The 20,029-nt window shown below is 43.4% G+C and overlaps 1 protein-coding gene across 2 annotated transcripts in view; it reads left to right on the top strand.

Annotated features, from left to right (window-relative positions):
* The window catches only part of ddah1 (dimethylarginine dimethylaminohydrolase 1), a 148,292-nt gene that overhangs the window by 596 nt on the left and 127,667 nt on the right, over positions 1-20,029 (top strand). The window contains exon 1 of one of the 2 annotated variants that reach the window (XM_036978598.2): positions 6,725-7,919. The exons of the other annotated variant lie outside the window; for it this stretch is intronic. Coding sequence (XP_036834493.1) covers positions 7,626-7,919 — 294 coding nt within the window. The 5' untranslated portion in view covers positions 6,725-7,625. Of the gene's footprint in view, positions 1-6,724; positions 7,920-20,029 lie in introns of those variants that run through there. 2 annotated transcript variants of the gene reach the window in all.

Here is a 20,029-nt window from a genome sequence, read left to right as displayed (position 1 = left end):
TTTACATGTTGTGGATACGCAATTACTTTATCACTTTGTTCTTATGGTGTATAAATATATTGAAGTATTGAGTCGTTCTGATGTTGGAAGTTCGACTTCTTGATAATCATTATTTGGGTACCCACTAAACGGATATTGATTATGTTGTATCTTGATGCCAGCTTTATTTTTGTCAATTGTCTACATTTTCATACTTCCAGTTTAAGACACTAGATGGTGTTATGCTATGGTTAAGTTTGTTGACATATTGTCAACATTTTCCTAATTGTCACTGTTTTCCCTCATTGTTTGAGTCCTTTTGAGGTGTCTGTGGGTATATCTTTAGTCATTCATCAAAAAGCTTGTGAATCTTCATCGATTAAACCAGACAGACATTTAAAGCTCATGAAATGTGACACTGGCATTATGTCACCACTTCACAGTTGGCATCATCAAGTGTCTATTTTGAGTGTCAGACTCCCAAAGTGGCACATGTGCCCATGTGAGTTTTGCTTATTAGGTTTGTGTTGTGTGCACACTGCACATCTAGCCCTAAGTAATACTTATGTCATCTGATTCAAATGATAGTGATGACGCTTGTTTCCCAAACATCAATTGGCCCTTAATGTCAAATGTATCCTGTGCCATCCTGCCATTACCATATCCAATATGACCTCTGACCTCATTACTTAGTCCCTCTGTGTTGAGTTTAACCCCATGAGCTCAGTGAGATGCTTCTGATTATCATTGTTCTGCTCTGCCAGGCATGTTGTTCTGATTCTTTCCTATTCCCTTATGAGGGAATACTATGTTATAGGAAACAGTACTGTCATTGGGCGCCATGGAACCATGGAATAACATCCCATAACGATATTCATTCCGTAACTACCCATTCTGTAAACATCGCCAGGCAACCAGGGCTGGACATGCGTATCCATGTAGTAATGTTTAATGGCAATCATCATATTTTCCACCCACCTCTTCCCTGCCCCCCCCCCCCCCCCCCCCCCTTATGAGAAAGTGGCAATGGCTCTGCTTTTATTTTCTTTACTCACTGCATCCTAGTCTATTGTCCTATACACTAGTATAAAACAGAACAGGACCAATATGATAGGCTGTTTGCCTGTTCAAACAAAGGATAACAATAACATATTTTGTCAACGTATGTGTCATAACTGCATTTTGCAGTGGGCGTTGTGAAGTTTCCTTTCCAGGTCAGCTCATGGAACTCTGGGACGGAAGCCCAGTGAATTATGAGGTGATCTTATGTACACTCTCTCAGCTTAGTCACTAGTTAGCTCTTGTTCCATGGTAATGTTTCTATTCCTGAGCCTGTTTTACCTACAATCGTAACGGATGTTTGTTGTGTGCTCCTGTCTTTAAAAAATCAGCGAAAAAATCTGTGAAAAAAAATCAGCGAAAAAATCTGTGAAAAAAAATCAACCACTCCCACAAATTTCTTGTGAACAAACTATAGTTTTGGCAAGTCGGTTAGGACAACTACTGTGTGCATGACACAAGTAATTTTTCCAACTATTGTTTACAGACATATTATTTCACTTACAATTCACTGTTTCACAATTCCAGTGGGTCAGAAGTTTACATATACTATGTAGACTGTGCCTTTAAACAGCTTGGAAAATTCCAGAAAATGATGTCACAGCTTTAGAAGCTTCTGATAGGCTAATTGACATCATTTGAGTCAATTGGGGGTGTACCTGTGGATGTACAGTGGGGCAAAAAAGTATTTAGTCAGCCACCAATTGTGCAAGTTCTCCCAATTAAAAAGATTAGAGAGGCCTGTAATTTTCATCATAGGTACACTTCAACTATGACAGACAAAATTAGAAAAAAAATCCAGAAAATCACATTGTAGGATTTGTAATGAATTTATTTGCAAATGATGGTGGAAAATAAGTATTTGGTCAATAACAAAAGTTTATCTCAATACTTTGTTATATACCCTTTGTTGGCAATGACAGAGGTCAAACGTTTTCTGCAAGTCTTCACGAGGTTTTCACACACTGTTGCTAGTATTTTGGCCCATTCCTCTATGCAGATCTCTTCTAGAGCAGTGATGTTTTGGGGCTGTTGCTGGGCAACACGGACTTTCAACTCCCTCCAAAGATTTTCTATGGGGTTGAGATCTGGAGACTGGCTAGGCCACTCCAGGACCTTGAAATGCTTCTTACGAAGCCACTCCTTCGTTCCCCGTGCGGTGTGTTTGGGATCATTGTCATGCTGAAAGACCCAGCTACGTTTCATCTTCAATGCCCTTGCTGATGGAAGGAGGTTTTCAGTCAAAATCTCACGATACATGGCCCCGTTCATTCTTTCCTTTACACGGATCAGTCGTCCTGGTCCCTTTGCAGAAAAACAGCCCCAAAGCTTGATGTTTCCACCCTCATGCTTCAGGTGTTCTTTGGATGCAACTCAGCATTCTTTGTCCTCCAAACACGACGAGTTGAGTTTTTACCAAAAAGTTATATTTTGGTTTCATCTGACCATATGACATTCTCCCAATCATCCAAATGCTCTCTAGCAAACTTCAGACGGGCCTGGACATGTACTGGCTTAAGCAGGGGGACACGTCTGGCACTGCAAGATTTGAGTCCCTGGTGGCGTAGTGTGTTACTGATGGTAGGCTTTGTTACTTTGGTCCCAACTGTCTGCAGGTCATTCACTAGGTCCCCCCGTGTGGTTCTGGGATTTTTGCTCACCGTTCTTGTGATCATTTTGACCCCACGGGGTGAGATCTTGTGTGGAGCCCCAGATCGAGGGAGATTATCAGTGGTCTTGTATGTCTTCCATTTCCTAATAATTGCTCCCACAGTTGATTTCTTCAAACCAAGCTGCTTACCTATTGCATATTCAGTCTTCCCAGCCTGGTGCAGGTCAACACTTTTGTTTCTGGTGTCCTTTGACAGCTCTTTGGTCTGGGCCAGAGTGGAGTTTGGAGTGTGACTGTTTGAGGTTGTGGACAGGTGTCTTTTAATACAGGTAACGAGTGGAGGACAGAGGAGTCTCTTAAAGAAGTTGTTACAGGTCTGTGAGAGCCAGAAATCTTGCTTGTTTGTAGATGACCAAATACTTATTTTTCACCATAATTTGCAAATAAATTCATAAAAAATCCTACAATGTGATTTTCTGGATTTTTTTTCTTATTTTGTCTGTCATAGTTGAATTGTACCTATGATGAAAATTACAGGCCTCTCTCATCTTTTTAAGTGGGAGAACTTGCACAATTGGTGGCTGATTAAATACTTTTTTGCCCCACTGTATTTCAAGGCCTACCTTCAAACTCAGTGCCTCTTTGCTTGACATCATGGGGAAATCAAAGGAAATCAGCCAGGACCTCAGAAAGACAATTGTAGACCTCCACAAGTCTAGTTCATCCTTGGGAGCAATTTCCAAACGCTTGAAGGTACCACGTTCATCTGTACAAACAATAGTGCAAAAGTATAAACACCATGGGACCACGCAGCTGTCATACCGCTCAGGAAGGAGACGCGTTCTGTCTCCTAGAGATTAACATAATTTGGTGCGAAAAGCGCAAATCAATCCCAGAACAACAGCAAAGGACCTTGTGAAGATGCTAGAGGAAACAGGTACAAAAGTATTTATATCCACAGTAAAACGAGTCCTATATCGACATAACCTGAAAGGCCGCCCAGCAAGGAAGAAGCCACTGCTCCAAAACCGCCATAAAAAAGGACAAATATCAAACCTTTTGGAGAAATGTCCTCTGGTCTGATGAAAAAAATAAAACTGTTGGGCCATAATGACCATTGTTATGTTTGGAGGAAAAAGGGGGAGGCTGGCAAGCCGAAGAACACCATCCCAACCGTGAAGCACCGGGTGGCAGCATCATGTTGTGGAGGTGATTTGCTGCAGGAGGGACTGGTGCACTTCACAAAATTGAAGGCATCATGAGGATGGAAAATTATGTGGATATATTGAAGCAACATCTCAAGACATCAGTCAGGAAGTTAAAGCATGGTCGCAAATGTGTCTTCCAAATGGACAATGACCCCAAGCATACTTCCAAAGTTGTGGCAAAATGGCTAAGGACAACAAAATCAAGGTATTGGAGTGGCCATCACAAAGCTCTGACCTCAATCGCATAGAAAATTTGTGGGCAGAACTGAAAAAGCATGTGTGAGCAAAGAGGCCTACAAACCTGACTCAGTTACACCAGCTCTGTCAGGAGGAATGAGGCCTACAAACCTGACTCAGTTACACCAGCTCTGTCAGGAGGAATGGGCCAAAATTCACCCCACTTATTGTGAAAAGCTTGTGGAAGGCTACCCAAAACGTTTGACCTAAGTTTAACAATTGAAAGGCAATGCTACCAAATACTAATTGAGTGTATGTAAACTTCTGACCCAACTGGGAATGTGATGAAAAAAATCAAATCTGAAATAAATAATTCTCTCTACTATTATTCTGACATTTCACATTCTTAAAATAACGTGGTGATCCTAACTGACCTAAGAAAGGGACTTTTTACTAGGATTAAATGTTAGGAATTGTGAAAAACTGAGTTTAAATGTATTTGGCTAAGGTGTGTGTAAACTTCCGATTTCAACTGTTATATTAAGACGACCAATATAACATAAATATGTGCTTTGTCCATATTTCAGTTTGGATGTGAAATCTGTTATTCCATTCATTCATAAATATGTGTTTTGTTCACTGTGAATATATGTAGTTCCATTATTGCCGTACACTGTGATGATATGCTGGGGTATGCTGTACTCAACCCCATTAGGTAACTGTATAGGAAAGTGGTGTGTTTTTTCCAGTGCAGCACCAGTGTGTCACAAGTGATTATGGTAATGTAAGCTCTAGCTTTATTTTTTGGTAACTTTGTTTCTGTATAGCTGGGGCTGACACTGAGGACTTGTGAAGAGCAGAATCAACAACCTCTGCATCATCAAGACAGTTCTTTGTGAGAAGGTGTTAATGGTGGAAAGTGTTAAACCATGTCTTAACAGCTGAAAAGTACTCCAAGTCAGAGCAGGTTCACTGAGGCCATGGCCCATTGAGTCTGAGCCTTTTGGGTAAACCACTGGCGTAAGTCCGTAGTGGAAATGCACCATGGCTTGGAATAGCTTGTCAAAGAAGCGCTTTGTTCTTAGCAGGGATTTTTTTTTTTTTTACCTTTATTTAACCAGGTAGGCAAGTTGAGAACAAGTTCTCATTTACAATTGCGACCTGGCCAAGATAAAGCAAAGCAGTTCGAAACATACAACAACACAGAGTTACACATGGAGTAAAACAAACATACAGTCAATAATACAGTATAAACAAGTCTATATACGATGTGAGCAAATGAGGTGAGTTAAGGGAGGTAAAGGCAAAAAAAGGCCATGGTGGCAAAGTAAATACAATGTAGCAAGTAAAACACCGGAATGGTAGATTTGCAGTGGAAGAATGTGCAAAGTAGAAATAAAAATAATGGGGTGCAAAGGAGCAAAATAAATAAATACAGTAGGGAAAGAGGTAGTTGTTTGGGCTAAATTATAGGTGGGCTATGTACAGGTGCAGTAATCTGTGAGCTGCTCTGACAGCTGGTGCTTAAAGCTAGTGAGGGAGGTAAGTGTTTCCAGTTTCAGAGATTTTTGTAGATCGTTCCAGTCATTGGCAGCAGAGAACTGGAAGGAGAGGCGGCCAAAGAAAGAATTGGTTTTGGGGGTGACCAGAGAGATATACCTGCTGGAGCGCATGTTACAGGTGGGTGATGCTATGGTGACCAGCGAGCTGAGATAAGGGGGGACTTTACCTAGCAGGGTCTTGTAGATGACATGGATGACAGTGGGTTTGGTGACGAGTATGAAGCGAGGGCCAGCCAACGAGAGCGTACAGGTCGCAATGGTGGGTAGTATATGGGGCTTTGGTGACAAAACGGATTGCACTGTGATAGACTGCATCCAATTTGTTGAGTAGGGTATTGGAGGCTATTTTGTAAATGACATCGCCAAAGTCGAGGATTGGTAGGATGGTCAGTTTTACAAGGTTATGTTTGGCAGCATGAGTGAAGGATGCTTTGTTGCAAAATAAGAAGCCAATTCTAGATTTAACTTTTGATTGGAGATGTTTGATGTGGGTCTGGAAGGAGAGTTTACAGTCTAACCAGACACCTAGGTATTTGTAGTTGTCCACGTATTCTATGTCAGAGCCGTCCAGAGTAGTGATGTTGGACAGGCGGGCAGGTGCAGGCAGCGATCGGTTGAAGAGCATGCATTTAGTTTTACTTGTATTTAAGAGCAATTAGAGGCCACGGAAGGAGAGTTGTATGGCATTGAAGCAAGAGCGACATCATTGATGTATACAGAGAAGAGAGTCGGTCCAAGAATTGAACCCTGTGGCACCCCCATAGAGACTGCCAGAGGTCCGGACAGCAGACCCTCGGATTTGACACACTGAACTCTATCATAGAAGTAGTTGGTGAACCAATCTCTGTCAATCAACAATCATTTGAGAAACCAAGGCTGTCGAGTCTGCCGATGAGGATGTGGTGATTGACAGAGTTGAAAGCCTTGGCCAGATCAATGAATACGGCTGCACGGTAATGTTTCTTATCGATGGCGGTTAAGATATCGTTTAGGACCTTGAGCGTGGCTGAGGTGCACCCATGACCAGCTCTGAAACCAGATTGCATAGCAGAGAAGGTATGGTGAGATTCGAAATTGTCGGTAATCTGTTTGTTGACTTGGCTTTCGAAGACCTTAGAAAGGCAGGGTAGGATAGATAGAGGTCTGTAGCAGTTTGGGTCAAGAGTCTCCCCCTCTTTGAAGAGGGGGATGACCGCAGCTGCTTTCCAATCTTTGGGAATCTCCGATGTCTGACTGATGGTGGAGGAGGGGTTATTGTCAGGAAATTACTGTCAATGGTTGAGAGCTCAATGGTTTCATAACACCCATATAAATGTATCTTACATGAAAAAATTACAGAAAATTGTATTTTGTTTTGCTTTGGCATTGGCACTTGCTAAACTGGCAGGTAGGCAGGCCTATTGCAATAATACGCCAGAGATGACAGTGACCATGATCTTTAAATCAACTTTTGCAAAATATGGTTATGAAATGTACACATTAATAAAGATTTGCTATTTGAATGAAAAGACTGTGAAACACTCACGTGGCTGTAGCCTACATTTTAATAACGGTTTGATTAATGATTATGCACTAGCCTTAACTGACATTCTTTTATGTAAAGACATTGTGGTGAGTTTGTAACCCATTTGTTCGTCGATGATAGAACATGTTACAAAGTAATAGAAAGTTGTTACAAAGTAACTGAGCGCCAGCCAGAGCGTCTCAATCTGATTGTGCTGTTTACGAGCCACATTGTCTCTCACATGTCGGGCTGAGCTGTGGCTTCACCGGGAAACGATACTAGCGGGTTACATTCGTTCACGTGATTGTACGTTAATGCACGTCATCAAACCGTTGTCTCTTGTTTGTTGCCTGTTTGAGTTGAGCTGTCAGTTTAGTAAATAAAAAAAGAACCAAAAGAATAAAAAACGAACAAAGCTAAATCAACAGAGAGACACCCACAACATTCGCTCTCATATATTTAGAATAGCCTACTGTTCGAGCTATTTGTTTGAGCAATTTGTGGATAACAACAATCAACGGAACATGGCTGGTGTGATGGCAGATTTTGGTAACTTCACTCACGCCGTTGTTCGAGCTATCCCCTCTTCCCTTGCTAAAGAGGCACTGAGGATGAACGTTTCGGACGTGGACCTGGAGAAAGCTCAGAGAGAACATGAGGTATACGTCGGGGTTCTGAAGCAGAAACTCGGGCTGGAGGTGATTGAACTCCCCGCCGACGAGTCTCTCCCGGACTGTGTGTTCGTGGAGGATGCTGCTGTGGTTTGCGGTGACACGGCTCTGATCACCAGACCCGGGGCAGAGAGCAGAAGGAAAGAGGTAAATATAGTATCTATTTATTTTAGAAAAACATGACTGTTGACCATGTGCTTATTTCAAGTATGGATCTATAAATCTATGGTCTACTGTTGTCATCTTTGGTTCATGATGCATGGAATATGTATCACTGTCAGAGCGCCATATCGAGGTCGTATGGCTACGATGTAACGGTAGCCTATACAAAGGAAGGGATGTGTGATTAGCCATCATCAGAATGGAAACGCCCTGGAAAGACGACCAGATATGGTCACGCGAGGACCACTGTCCAACTTAAGTTTTAATTTATGTCCTGATTCCTGGCAGAAGTACAACATTTGTCTGTTATAACAATAGAGTACATTATGAGCATAGTTCTCTAGCTACATGATGTGTGATGGAAAATGCGATTCTTTATAAAAACTGTTTTCTACCAAAACCTTTGATATGGGTAATACTGACAGCTGTCTAGTCAGATGTGAGCTGTCAACAGATATTGGGTTGTAGTCTGTGATTTCCTGTTTGCAAACAGTACTAGAGCACATTCAGTAATGAGGAGGCATGTGGATGTCATCATCTGACCAGTGAAAATAGATGCATTCATTGAAACAGTCATAATTCCTAGGCAGAGAACTATTGGCGCAGATTAGTGCAATGCATGTCAATCCAATCTCTTCCCCATAATTTCCTCATCATCTTTTCCCCATATGCCGTATGAGTATGTCCACATTATAAACTACATACCCTTACACCAATAAGTTATGCATGTACAAACAGCAGGCTATGGACAGGGGGGTTTTTACTGCCTGTTTACTTAATTGTGTACCCTAATAAAGAAGACTGAATATAAACAGTATTTATGGGTACCGTGGGCTGCAGACTGACTGTGTGGTTCCATGTTGTCTGTGTGGTGACAGCGTGTTTGACGGTCGGACGGGCTCAGTGAAAGCCCATGTCGTATCGCATCAGTCACCTCTGCTGGGCTCTGAGGCTGCTAATGGGCCCAGTCCACACCAGTTGGAGATCTGTAAACCTCCTGGTAATCATGATGGCTCTCCACATACAGGACATGTATTGGTCAAAGGTTTGGTCAGCAGGACTATTTTGGATCTGACTAGTGTCTCCATGTAATGTAGGGCTCCCGAGTGGCACAGCGGTCTAAGGCACTGTATCTCAGTGCAAGAGGTGTCACTACAGACACCCTGGTTTGAATCCAGGCTGTATCACAACCGGCTGTGATTGGGAGTCCCATAGGGTGGCACACAATTGGCCCAGCGTCGTCTGGGTTTGGCCGGTGTAGGCCGTCATTGTAAATAAGAATTTGTTCTTAACTGACTTGCCTAGTTAAATAAAGGTAAAAAAAATTTAAAGGTGTATTGCTGCATCCAATGGAAAATGTATTGTTTGCTTTGAGATTTGTGATAACGTGACATTTAGCATTCATGCCCTACCAAGTTTAAGTATTATCGATATATGGTTGGTCACATTGGTGCCGTGACTTGAATCAAACAGCTGCTGGGGGTTACAGAGGTTGTGAAGTCTAGCAGAGGTGGATGAGTGAACTATCCCTGCGTTAATAGACCTGAAGACTGGTGTTAGCTCCCAGAGCCCAGCGTTTAGTTCTGTGAGCTACAGTAATATGCTTTTTAGTCTCCACGGACTACCCGGGTTGGATACACGTGTTTAAAAGCTGTCCAATGCCTCTCACAATAAAAGGTTGTACCAATAAGACTGGATGGATTACAGTTACATTCATAAGAAGGGTATAGTTACACTTCAAATGCCATCCCCTCTAACCTGGGTTAGAAGAATCAATCGCTTTCACGCCACACATTTACTGTTTAGACCTCAGGGTTATTTAACATGCCTCTACAGTCTTTAATGTGGATTCTCTTCCTGTCTTTCTAATGCCAAACAAACAGCCTGTTTTCTCTCTAATTGGCCCAGCCTCTGTCTTCTGATCTCAGAATCCCAGAGGTAAATGAGTCCACCAGCAGCATCAGTAAGGAGCTCATATATAATAGCCTATAGGTGGGTGTGTGTGTGTGACACCATGGGCGCAGCATTCACTGGTTTAACCAAGCTTTATTGGCTGGGCGATGGGGAAGAAACGGCAGTCTTCTGATCCTTCTCTGTATCCCAGAACCTAGCTCTCTCAGCTAGTCATTTGTGACTGCCACATATACTGGTTAGATGTACTTGACTTCCTATAGATTTCCGGTTTCTACCAGTTTCATCAGTAATAGGGATTTGCCCTAAAATGTGTGATAGATTAGTGCTCTGATGAGAGGCACTGTCGAGATAGAGAGATAAACTGACTGCTTGTTGCGTAAGCAATCCTTAAAAGACCTAAGAAGAGAACTTAACATTTGTTTTACTAACAGACTGATGAGGACTACGCCCAAAGGGTTCCTCCAGTTCAGTCCAGAAAGATCATACGATAATAAATCCTGGTCTCATGTAACCCAATGGTGGAAGCTATTTCTACTGTATGCTCTTCACTTCAGAGGTTTAGATGAGCTTTACCAAGATTAAACCGGTGGCAGAATGTATGATCTGGTTTATCCTTGTGAAGTCCAGAGGCTTCTTCAACTAATATCATTTCATTGTAAAATTGGTATATAAAACCCATTACGGTAGTCAATGTGAGATTAATAATCCAAATGGAATCTACTCCAGTACCTTTATTCAGGTGTGAAGGTAGATTTAATTTCTTACCGCTACGTTCTCCCTGTGTGTGCAAGGTGATGCATGCAAACACTTTCTTTATAGCCTCGGTGTAATCATAGAATTACTTATAGAATCTCTATTCATTTCATAGGATTTCTGTGGGCCTGGTAGTCCTAGTACATTTGTCATATAACTTTTAACATATATTACCTTTTAATGTAACGTAAACACAACCAGTCATGTTTAAATCTGTTTGTAAAACAATCACTTCAAAAAAGCCCTCCTGTAGGCTACCCGCGCGCTTTTGTCCACTCAAAATAATTTCAGTATCCAATCATTGCTCATCTGTTACAAAACACCTAAATGTGTACTGTAATGACATTCTGCTATTTTCATTAGGCCTTCACTTGTAGCCTGAATTGGTGCATACATTGCTCTCCACAATGTCTCGGTGTCAGCCACTCATCTCCACTGTAAGAACATTTAAGAGCGTGTACCACACATTTTTCATGCAGCTGACATGCAGTAATGTTAGATAATGGCGTAATCGTCTACGCTGTAGTTTCCTTGGCATTTTGTGTTAATTATTGTGATTTACGGGTACGGCGTACCCCCACTATATATTTTGCCGGACCGTATTGGCTTACTTTCACACCTGCCTTTAGTATATAAAGAAGTCCAAAAGGAATATAAGGTGTTTGTTTGGCAGAGTTCAGGATTTCTGATAACAGACATTGATTGACCTTTGGTTCCTAGCTGTTAATTCTGGTTAGTTATGAACTGGGTGGGTTCACTCAACATTTATCATTTGGTACAAACCACGGGACATTCAGGTGGTACATTAAGTCACCCAATACCAGGCCTGGGTCAAATGCATAGAAATCAAATCTGATTATTGAGATGTGCTTGATTTAGCTTGGAGTTTGCACTTTTTGGGCTATTACAATAGTTTAATTGTACTGGCATCTGGGCGAACTACATCAAGTGCAGCTCAAACATTGTGAAAGTGTTTGACACATTTGTCCCAGCATGTAAAGGTCTGCTGCAGGCAAAGTTTCCTCTCCCAATGCAACAATTATCACACTATCTCATCTGTTGCGCTTGCATAACTGTGGAGTTTACCCTTCAGTTGGTTTTGGCTGTTGGTTACGCAATGGGAGTTGCATTTGATATGGATTCCCACTGACTCTTCTCTCACAGGGTTGTGTGTCCTTGTGTGCCTGTCTGTGGGTAAAACAGCTGATGTGTGTGTGTGACAGGCCAAGGGTTGTGTTGGTTTAATGTAGTCCCCTCTAACAAAGGGTTTCCCTTGTTCTGTGTTCCATGTGTTCTCAGCAACAGAAACAAAATATCACAAGCGTGACAGCGATTCCCTTTTAAAGCCTGTTTCATAAGTCAAGTTTGTTATGATTACTATGATGATGTCTGAAGAGCATAGCCTTTTATTAACATCTAAGTAAAGTTAGACTGCGTTTTTACTGTTTTAAAACTCATTCATTAAAACACGCCAGAAGTTGTCACTGTGAACGTACTGTAATCTCCTCACAAGAACTCACCTTGAATCGGATGGAGTAGAAAAAGTGCACAGCTCAAGGCCTCTGCAATAGATTTCATATCAATGATATGAAGTGTCTGCATGGCTGGGCCCTGTCCAACCCAGCCTAATTAAGAAGTCCTGTCCAACCCAGCCTAATTAAGAAGTCCTGTCCAACCCAGCCTAATTAAGAAGTCCTGTCCAACCCAGCCTAATTAAGAAGTCCTGTCCAACCCAGCCTAATTAAGAAGTCCTGTCCAACCTAGCCTAATTAAGAAGTCCTGTCCAACCCAGTCTAATTAAGAAGTCCTGTCCAACCCAGTCTAATTAAGAAGTCCTGTCCAACCCAGCCTAATTAAGAAGTCCTGTCCAACCCAGCCTAATTAAGAAGTCCTGTCCAACCCAGTCTAATTAAGAAGTCCTGTCCAACCCAGCCTAATTAAGAAGTCCTGTCCAACCCAGCCTAATTAAGAAGTCCTGTCCAACCCAGCCTAATTAAGAAGTCCTGTCCAACCCAGCCTAATTAAGAAGTCCTGTCCAACCCAGCCTAATTAAGAAGTCCTGTCCAACCCAGTCTAATTAAGAAGTCCTGTACAACCCAGTCTAATTAAGAAGTCCTGTCCAACCCAGCCTAATTAAGAAGTCCTGTCCAACCCAGCCTAATTAAGAAGTCCTGTCCAACCCAGCCTAATTAAGAAGTCCTGTCCAACCCAGTCTAATTAAGAAGTCCTGTCCAACCCAGTCTAATTAAGAAGTCCTGTCCAACCCAGTCTAATTAAGAAGTCCTGTCCAACCCAGTCTAATTAAGAAGTCCTGTCCAACCCAGTCTAATTAAGAAGTCCTGTCCAACCCAGTCTAATTAAGAAGTCCTGTCCAACCCAGTCTAATTAAGAAGTCCTGTCCAACCCAGTCTAATTAAGAAGTCCTGTCCAACCCAGTCTAATTAAGAAGTCCTGTCCAACCCAGTCTAATTAAGAAGTCCTGTCCAACCCAGTCTAATTAAGAAGTCCTGTCCAACCCAGTCTAATTAAGAAGTCCTGTCCAACCCAGTCTAATTAAGAAGTCCTGTCCAACCCAGTCTAATTAAGAAGTCCTGTCCAACCCAGTCTAATTAAGAAGTCCTGTCCAACCCAGTCTAATTAAGAAGTCCTGTCCAACCCAGCCTAATTAAGAAGTCCTATCTGAACCATTAGCTCTGACAGCAGCAGCAACATTGAGATAGATTTCTTGGTCAGGGGCCTTATCGATCGATATTGATGGATACTCTCAGTTATGAGTGCATTAGGATTGTATTACTCATGTGGCTTTCAGACCTCAAGGAATAGTGTGAGTGTGCATGCATGCGTACGTGTGTGTGTGTGGAACCGAGCAAGAATGCGTGTCGTGTGTGATTGTATATGTTTGTGTGTGTAGTTGAAACCTTCCATGTTGACGTCAATGGCCTCGTCAAAGGAGATGTCTTCCTTGGCTCTTATTGACTCATACATACATATTAGTACAAAAACTGAAGTGACAGTTGAAGGTCAGGGAGGCAGCAATTGCCAGAGAGAGCAGACATTAGCTATCAGTAAAACTGATCTACTCTTAATCAAATTCCAATCCCTTATCACTATAATAGGCCATGCCAAAAATATTAATAAATGAATAGTGTGTGATGCAGTTGTTGGCAGAATATCATTCAGAGAAGCTCTTATCTAGTAACACTCAACTTCTCAATTTCCTGTTTTACTGAGCTTATTAACTCAGCTTATGAGAAGAAAGAAGAACAAAGATCACTGAGGCTCAATTATCCAAACCTGGGATAGTTTAGGCAGAGCAGAGTTGTTTGGGTTGAGTGTTATTGTACTCGTAGCTGACTATATCATTTGTTCTTTCGTTCTCTCTCTTTCTCCTTTTCTCTCTCTCTCTCTGCTCTCTCTAGATCTCTCGCTCTCTCTATCTCTCTCTCGCTCTCCTCTCTCTCTCTCTCTCTCTCTAGATCTCGCTCTCTCTGCTCTCTCTAGATCTCTCGCTCTCTCTATCTCTCTCTCGCTCTCCTCTCTCTCTCTCTCTCTCTCTAGATCTCGCTCTCTCTCCTCTCTCTCTCTCTCTCTCTAGATCGCTCTCTCTCCTCTCTCTCTCTCTAGATCTCGCTCTCTCTCCTCTCAATTCAATTCAAATCAGGGGGCGTTATTGGCATGGGAAACGTGTTAACATTGCCAAAGCAAGTGAGGTAGATAATATACAAAAGTGAAATAAACAATAAAAATTAACAGTAAACATTACACATACAGAAGTTTCAAAACAATAAAGACATTAACAAATGTCATATTTTATATATATATATATATATATATATATATATACAGTGTTTTAACAATGTACAAATGGTTAAAGTACACAAGATAAAATAAATAAGCATAAATATGGGTTTACAATGGTGTTTGTTCTTCACTGGTTGCCCTTTTCTTGTGGCAACAGGTCACAAATCTTGCTGCTGTGATGGCACACTGTGGTATTTCACCCAGTAGATATGGGAGTTTATCAAAATTGGATTTGTTTTCGAATTCTTAGTGGATCTGTGTAATCTGAGGGAAATATGTCTCTCTAATATGGTCATACATTGGGCAGGAGGTTAGGAAGTGCAGCTCAGTTTCCACCTCATTTTGTGGGCAGTGAGCACATAGCCTGTCTTCTCTTGAGAGCCATGTCTGCCTACGACGGCCTTTCTCAATAGCAAGGCTATGCTCACTGAGTCTGTACATAGTCAAAGCTTTCCTTAATTTTGGATCAGTCACAGTGGTCAGGTATTCTGCCGCTGTGTACTCTGTGTAGGGCCAAATAGCATTCTAGTTTGCTCTGGTTTTTTGTTAATTCTTTCCAATGTGTCAAGTAATTATCTTTTTGTTTTCTCATGATTTGGTTGGGTCTAATTGTGCTGTTGTCCTGGGGCTCTGTAGGGTGTGTTTGTGTTTGTGTACAGAGCCCCAGGACCGGCTTGCTTAGGGGACTCTTCTCCAGGTTCATCTCTCTGTAGGTGATGGCTTTGTTATGGAAGATTTGGGAATCACTGGAGAAATCAGAGTTCATTTAAAAGCCTGTAAACACACTTCAGAGATTTTTGTCTCTGCATCCAGTATTTAGGAAGTTCGAGGTAGTTTCTACTCCTCTAGCCAGCACCTCGCCTAAACAGGTGTTCTACTCCACTAGCCAGCACCTTGCCTAAACAGGTGTTCTATTCCGCTAGCCAGCGCCTCGCCTAAACAGGTGTTCTACTCTGCTAGCCAGCGCCTCGCCTAAACAGGTGTTCTACTCCGCTAACCAGCACCTGGCCTAAACAGGTGTTCTACTCCGCTAGCCAGCGCCTCGCCTAAACAGGTGTTCTACTCCGCTAACCAGCACCTCGCCTAAACAGGTGTTCTATTCCGCTAGCCAGCACCTCGCTTAAACAGGTGTTCTACTCCGCTAGCCAGCACCTCGCCTAAACAGGTGTTCTACTCCGCTAACCAGCACCTCGCCTAAACAGGTGTTCTATTCCGCTAGCCAGCACCTCGCTTAAACAGGTGTTCTACTCCGCTAGCCAGCGCCTCGCCTAAACAGGTGTTCTACTCCGCTAACCAGCACCTGGCCTAAACAGGTGTTCTACTCCGCTAACCAGCACCTGGTCTAAACAGGTGTTCTACTCCGCTAGCCAGCGCCTCGCCTAAACAGGTGTTCTACTCCGCTAACCAGAACAACGCCTAAACAGGTGTTCTATTCCGCTAGCCAGCACCTCGCCTAAACAGGTGTTCTACTCCGCTAGCCAGCGCCTCGCCTAAACAGGTGTTCTACTCCGCTAGCCAGCGCCTGGCCTAAACAGGTGTTCTTCTCTGCTAGCCAGCACCTCGCCTAAACAGGTGTTCTATTCCGCTAGCCAGCGCCTCGCCTAAACAGGTGTTCTACTCCGCTAGCCAGCGCCTCGCCTAAACAGGTGTTCTACTCCGCAAACCAGCACCTGGCCTAAACAGGCGTTCTTCTCTGCTAACCAGCACCTCGCCTAAACAGGTGTTCTATTCCGCTAGCCAGCGCCTCGCCTAAACAGGTGTTCTACTCCGCTAGCCAGCGCCTCGCCTAAACAGGTGTTTTACTCCGCTAGCCAGCACCTCGCCTAAACAGGTGTTCTACTCCGCAAACCAGCACCTGGCCTAAACAGGTTTGTTTCTTTCGACCTCTAGATGAAGTCTATACCATAGAGTTCCAGTCATTGCACGCCAGCAGTTACCAGAGACTTCCAGCCATTGTGCTAATACTAGTTAGCAATTGTGCTAGGGTTAATTGGCTACTTCCTTCAAACTGCATGCAGAGACATACAAATGATATCCATGAGTTCATCTGACTCTGGGGAAGTAGATAAAGGGCCTTGTTGCCAAAATCTTGAGGTATCCCTTGAATACAGCTCATAACATATAACTTAATAAGGCTAACCATGTGATTACTCACTCTGATAAGATTCATGGGATAGTTCTTATGATGGGTTTATATCCTGTGATTTGTAACATATTGGGGGATGTGACATAGGGTTGTTTATATAGCTGTTTATATAGGTGTTTATATTTAAAAAATTTAACTAGGCAAGTCACTTAAGAACAAATTATTATTTACAATGACAGCCTAGGGACAGTGGGTTAACTGCCTTGTTCAGGGGCAGAACGACAGATTTTGACCTTGCCAGTTCGGGGATTTGATCCACCAACCTTTGTTACTGGCCCAACACTCTAACCACTTGGCTACCTATCGCCCCTTATATATGCTTATATAGCTGTTTATAAAGCTTTGTGATAGTTCTGTGCCAGATTTTTTCATATTCACCTAGTTCATGAATAGACACACCTGTAGCCAGAGCCAGACAGTGACCTTTTAATAGCAGGTTAGTACCCGTTTAATATTCAACTGAATAGACCACAACAACCTCAGTCATAACACAGCCATAATACCACTGAGGTTGTACTTCAGGAAGAGGATGGACAGAGGAAGTCTGCCTCTTCTCCACAGACACAATATCTAAGCCCACTTCTCCAGACCTAATATTTAGGCTCAGGAGCTCTTTATAGTTTATTTATCCCCACCTTATCCTGCTTTCTTCCTTGGTCATCCCTCACAGCACCATTTACCCGAGCCATCCCCAGCTTTCAGCCCCAGCTTTCAGCCCCAGCGTTCAGCCCCAGCGTTCAGCCCCAGCGTTCAGCCCCAGCGTTCAGCCCCAGCTTTCAGCCCCAGCGTTCAGCCCCAGCTTTCAGCCCCAGCGTTCAGCCCCAGCGTTCAGCCCCAGCGTTCAGCCCCAGCGTTCAGCCCCAGCGTTCAGCCCCAGCTTTCAGCCCCAGCGTTCAGCCCCAGCGTTCAGCCCCAGCGTTCAGCCCCAGCGTTCAGCCTCAGCGTTCAGCCCCAGCGTTCAGCCCCAGCGTTCAGCCCCAGCGTTCAGCCCCAGCGTTCAGCCTCAGCGTTCAGCCCCAGCGTTCAGCCCCAGCGTTCAGCCCCAGCTCCAGACTCCCTGTTTTGACAAGACAGGCTGCAGATACAGATTTCCCGCCGTTCTCTAGTTTCATAAGACATCCTGTACGGAATCGACCTGGTTTTCTTCTGGGGGCCTTGACAACCGTGTCTGAAGGAGGTGGGACAGGAGGGGATGGGGTAGGGCTGGCACAATACCATATAACCATGTAACTGACGGTTATTGATGAAGACCATCAGGAAAATAAATAAACATTTTGTTTTTGGGGGGAGGTGACAAACAGCTGACTGAAAATGAGACGTCCGGGCATTCGTGTGGTTGAGTTTGTTTTTGCGGTAACATAAACTCTTAAAAATGTGATGAAACTTTGTAGCTCCTTGCTGAAACAATCAAAGTGTTGTATTATGCCATCATTGACTTAAATGGGGAACCCCGTTCTATTCATTCTATTTCTATGGCAGCACATGCAGTCAGAAGCTGAGGAGAGGTGAAATGTGCACCTTAAAAGCGGTTATTACGGTGACTGAGGTTATTTGGTTGGCCAATTACTGTCATCCATGACCATCACAGAGCTAGTGAGGGGGAGGGTCTTGAACCCATCAGCTACAATAGATATGGGACAGGCAGGGTCAAGTTGTCTTGGTTTCCTCAACTGACTGACACATTCCTAATACTACCCGTTTAACCTGCTGGGGTCTACACTGGTTGAGGTTGGAGAAGGTCTGTTTGTATTTGTCTTTCTCTGCCACATTGTCTTGCTATCTCATATCTGTCATCTCCCTCGGTCCTCTTTCTCTCTTACACTCACTCTCCCTCCCTTACCCTTCCTACTGTCTTTTTTTAAGACAGACATACAACACAGGGCCCTTCTGCGGGCCGTGTGTCTGTCAGGTTTGTGTAAAGAGTGCATGTGAACAGACCAATCTCTCTCCACCACCACCCCTGATCATAGACGCACTCTGCCCTTCTCTCGCCCCCCAGCTCCCCCCTCCCCGGGCTGGTAGACAGCTGCGGGACACTTGCGAACAGAAATCCCTCTCAGCCCTAGGGCAACCAGGTCATGGTCAACTGTCACCGGGGGTGTGCGAGGGGAGAGGGGGAGAGGGAGAGAGGGAAAGAGAGAAGCCAGGGGGAAAAAAAGAAGCCATATTACAACCTACTGTATGTGATAATTGCATTGTTTTCTCTATAACTTGTTAGTTCATATGCCTTTGATATAGTGGCAGAATAAATGTGTTACAAAACCGGAGAGCAACATCTGTATGAATTTATGGTTGGATCAGAATCGCCGTTATAATGATTGGCCAATATGGAGAATGTATGTAAAAAAGTAAGTCAAAATCCCTGTCTCCATCCATGGCTAATTTAGGAAAGGGACAATTTTAGCTAGTTAGCTAGGCACCGGAGGACAACGACACAACGAGATTCAACAATTCAACTTTTCTTTCAATGACGTTTAGCTTCTAATGTGATATGATTGGTGTGAAGCCAAATCCAAACTGGCTTTCATTGACACTTTTTTTCTGGTGCGCAAGGAGCATTCACAGCTGAGCTCACTCAGTTTAGCTCAATGCTGATTGGCTATTATTTTATACTTTTTTTTAATCAAGGGAGGCCAAATGCTAAAATGTTTTAAATAGTTTTTTTCCCTCATCAACAAATTCACCGTACCCCATAATGACAAAGCAAAAACAGGTTTTTAGACATTTTTGCAAAAAATAAATAAATAAACTGAAACTGAAAGATCATCTCAAGCTCTGTCATGTTGGATGGGGAGTGTTGCTGAAAACAGCTATTTTCACGTCTCTCCAGAGATGATCGATCAGGTTCAAGTCCGGGCTCTGACTGGGCCACTCAAGGACATTGAGACTTGTCCCGAGGCCACTCCTGCATTGTCTTGGCTGTGTGTTTAGGGTTGTTGTCCTGTTGGAAGGTGAACCTTTGCCCCAGTCTGAGGTCCTGAGCGCTCTGGAGCAGGTTTTCATCAAGGATCTCTCCGTACATTTCTCTGTGCCTCTTTGCCTCTATCCTGACTAGTCTCCCAGTCCCTGTCGCTGAAAAACATCGCCACTGCATGATGCTGCCACCACCATGTTTCACTGTAGGGATGGTGCCAGGCTTCCTCTAGACGTGACGCTTGGCATTCAGACCAAAGAGTTCAATCTTGGTTTCATCAGACCAGAGAACCATGTTTCTCATGGAATTTCTCTGAGAGTCTGTAGGTGCCTTTTGGCAAACTCAAAGCGGGCTCTCATGTGCCTTTTACTGAGGAGTGGCTTCCATCTGGCCACTCTACCATAAATAACTGATTGGTGGAGTGCTGCAGAAATGGTTGTGTTTCTGGAAGGTTCTCCCATCTCTACAGAGGAACTCTGTCAGTGACCATTGGGTTCTTGGTCACCTCCCTTACCAAGGCCCTTCTCCCCCGATTGCTCAGTTTGGCCTTGCGGGCAGCTCTAGAAA

The sequence above is a fragment of the Oncorhynchus mykiss genome, chromosome 5 (genome assembly GCF_057628025.1).
Source record: "Oncorhynchus mykiss isolate SJ-2025 chromosome 5, ASM5762802v1, whole genome shotgun sequence".
NCBI lineage: Eukaryota > Metazoa > Chordata > Actinopteri > Salmoniformes > Salmonidae > Oncorhynchus > Oncorhynchus mykiss.
Note: the sequence above shows the minus strand (reverse complement) of the source record. Positions and strands in the feature narration are given on the sequence as shown.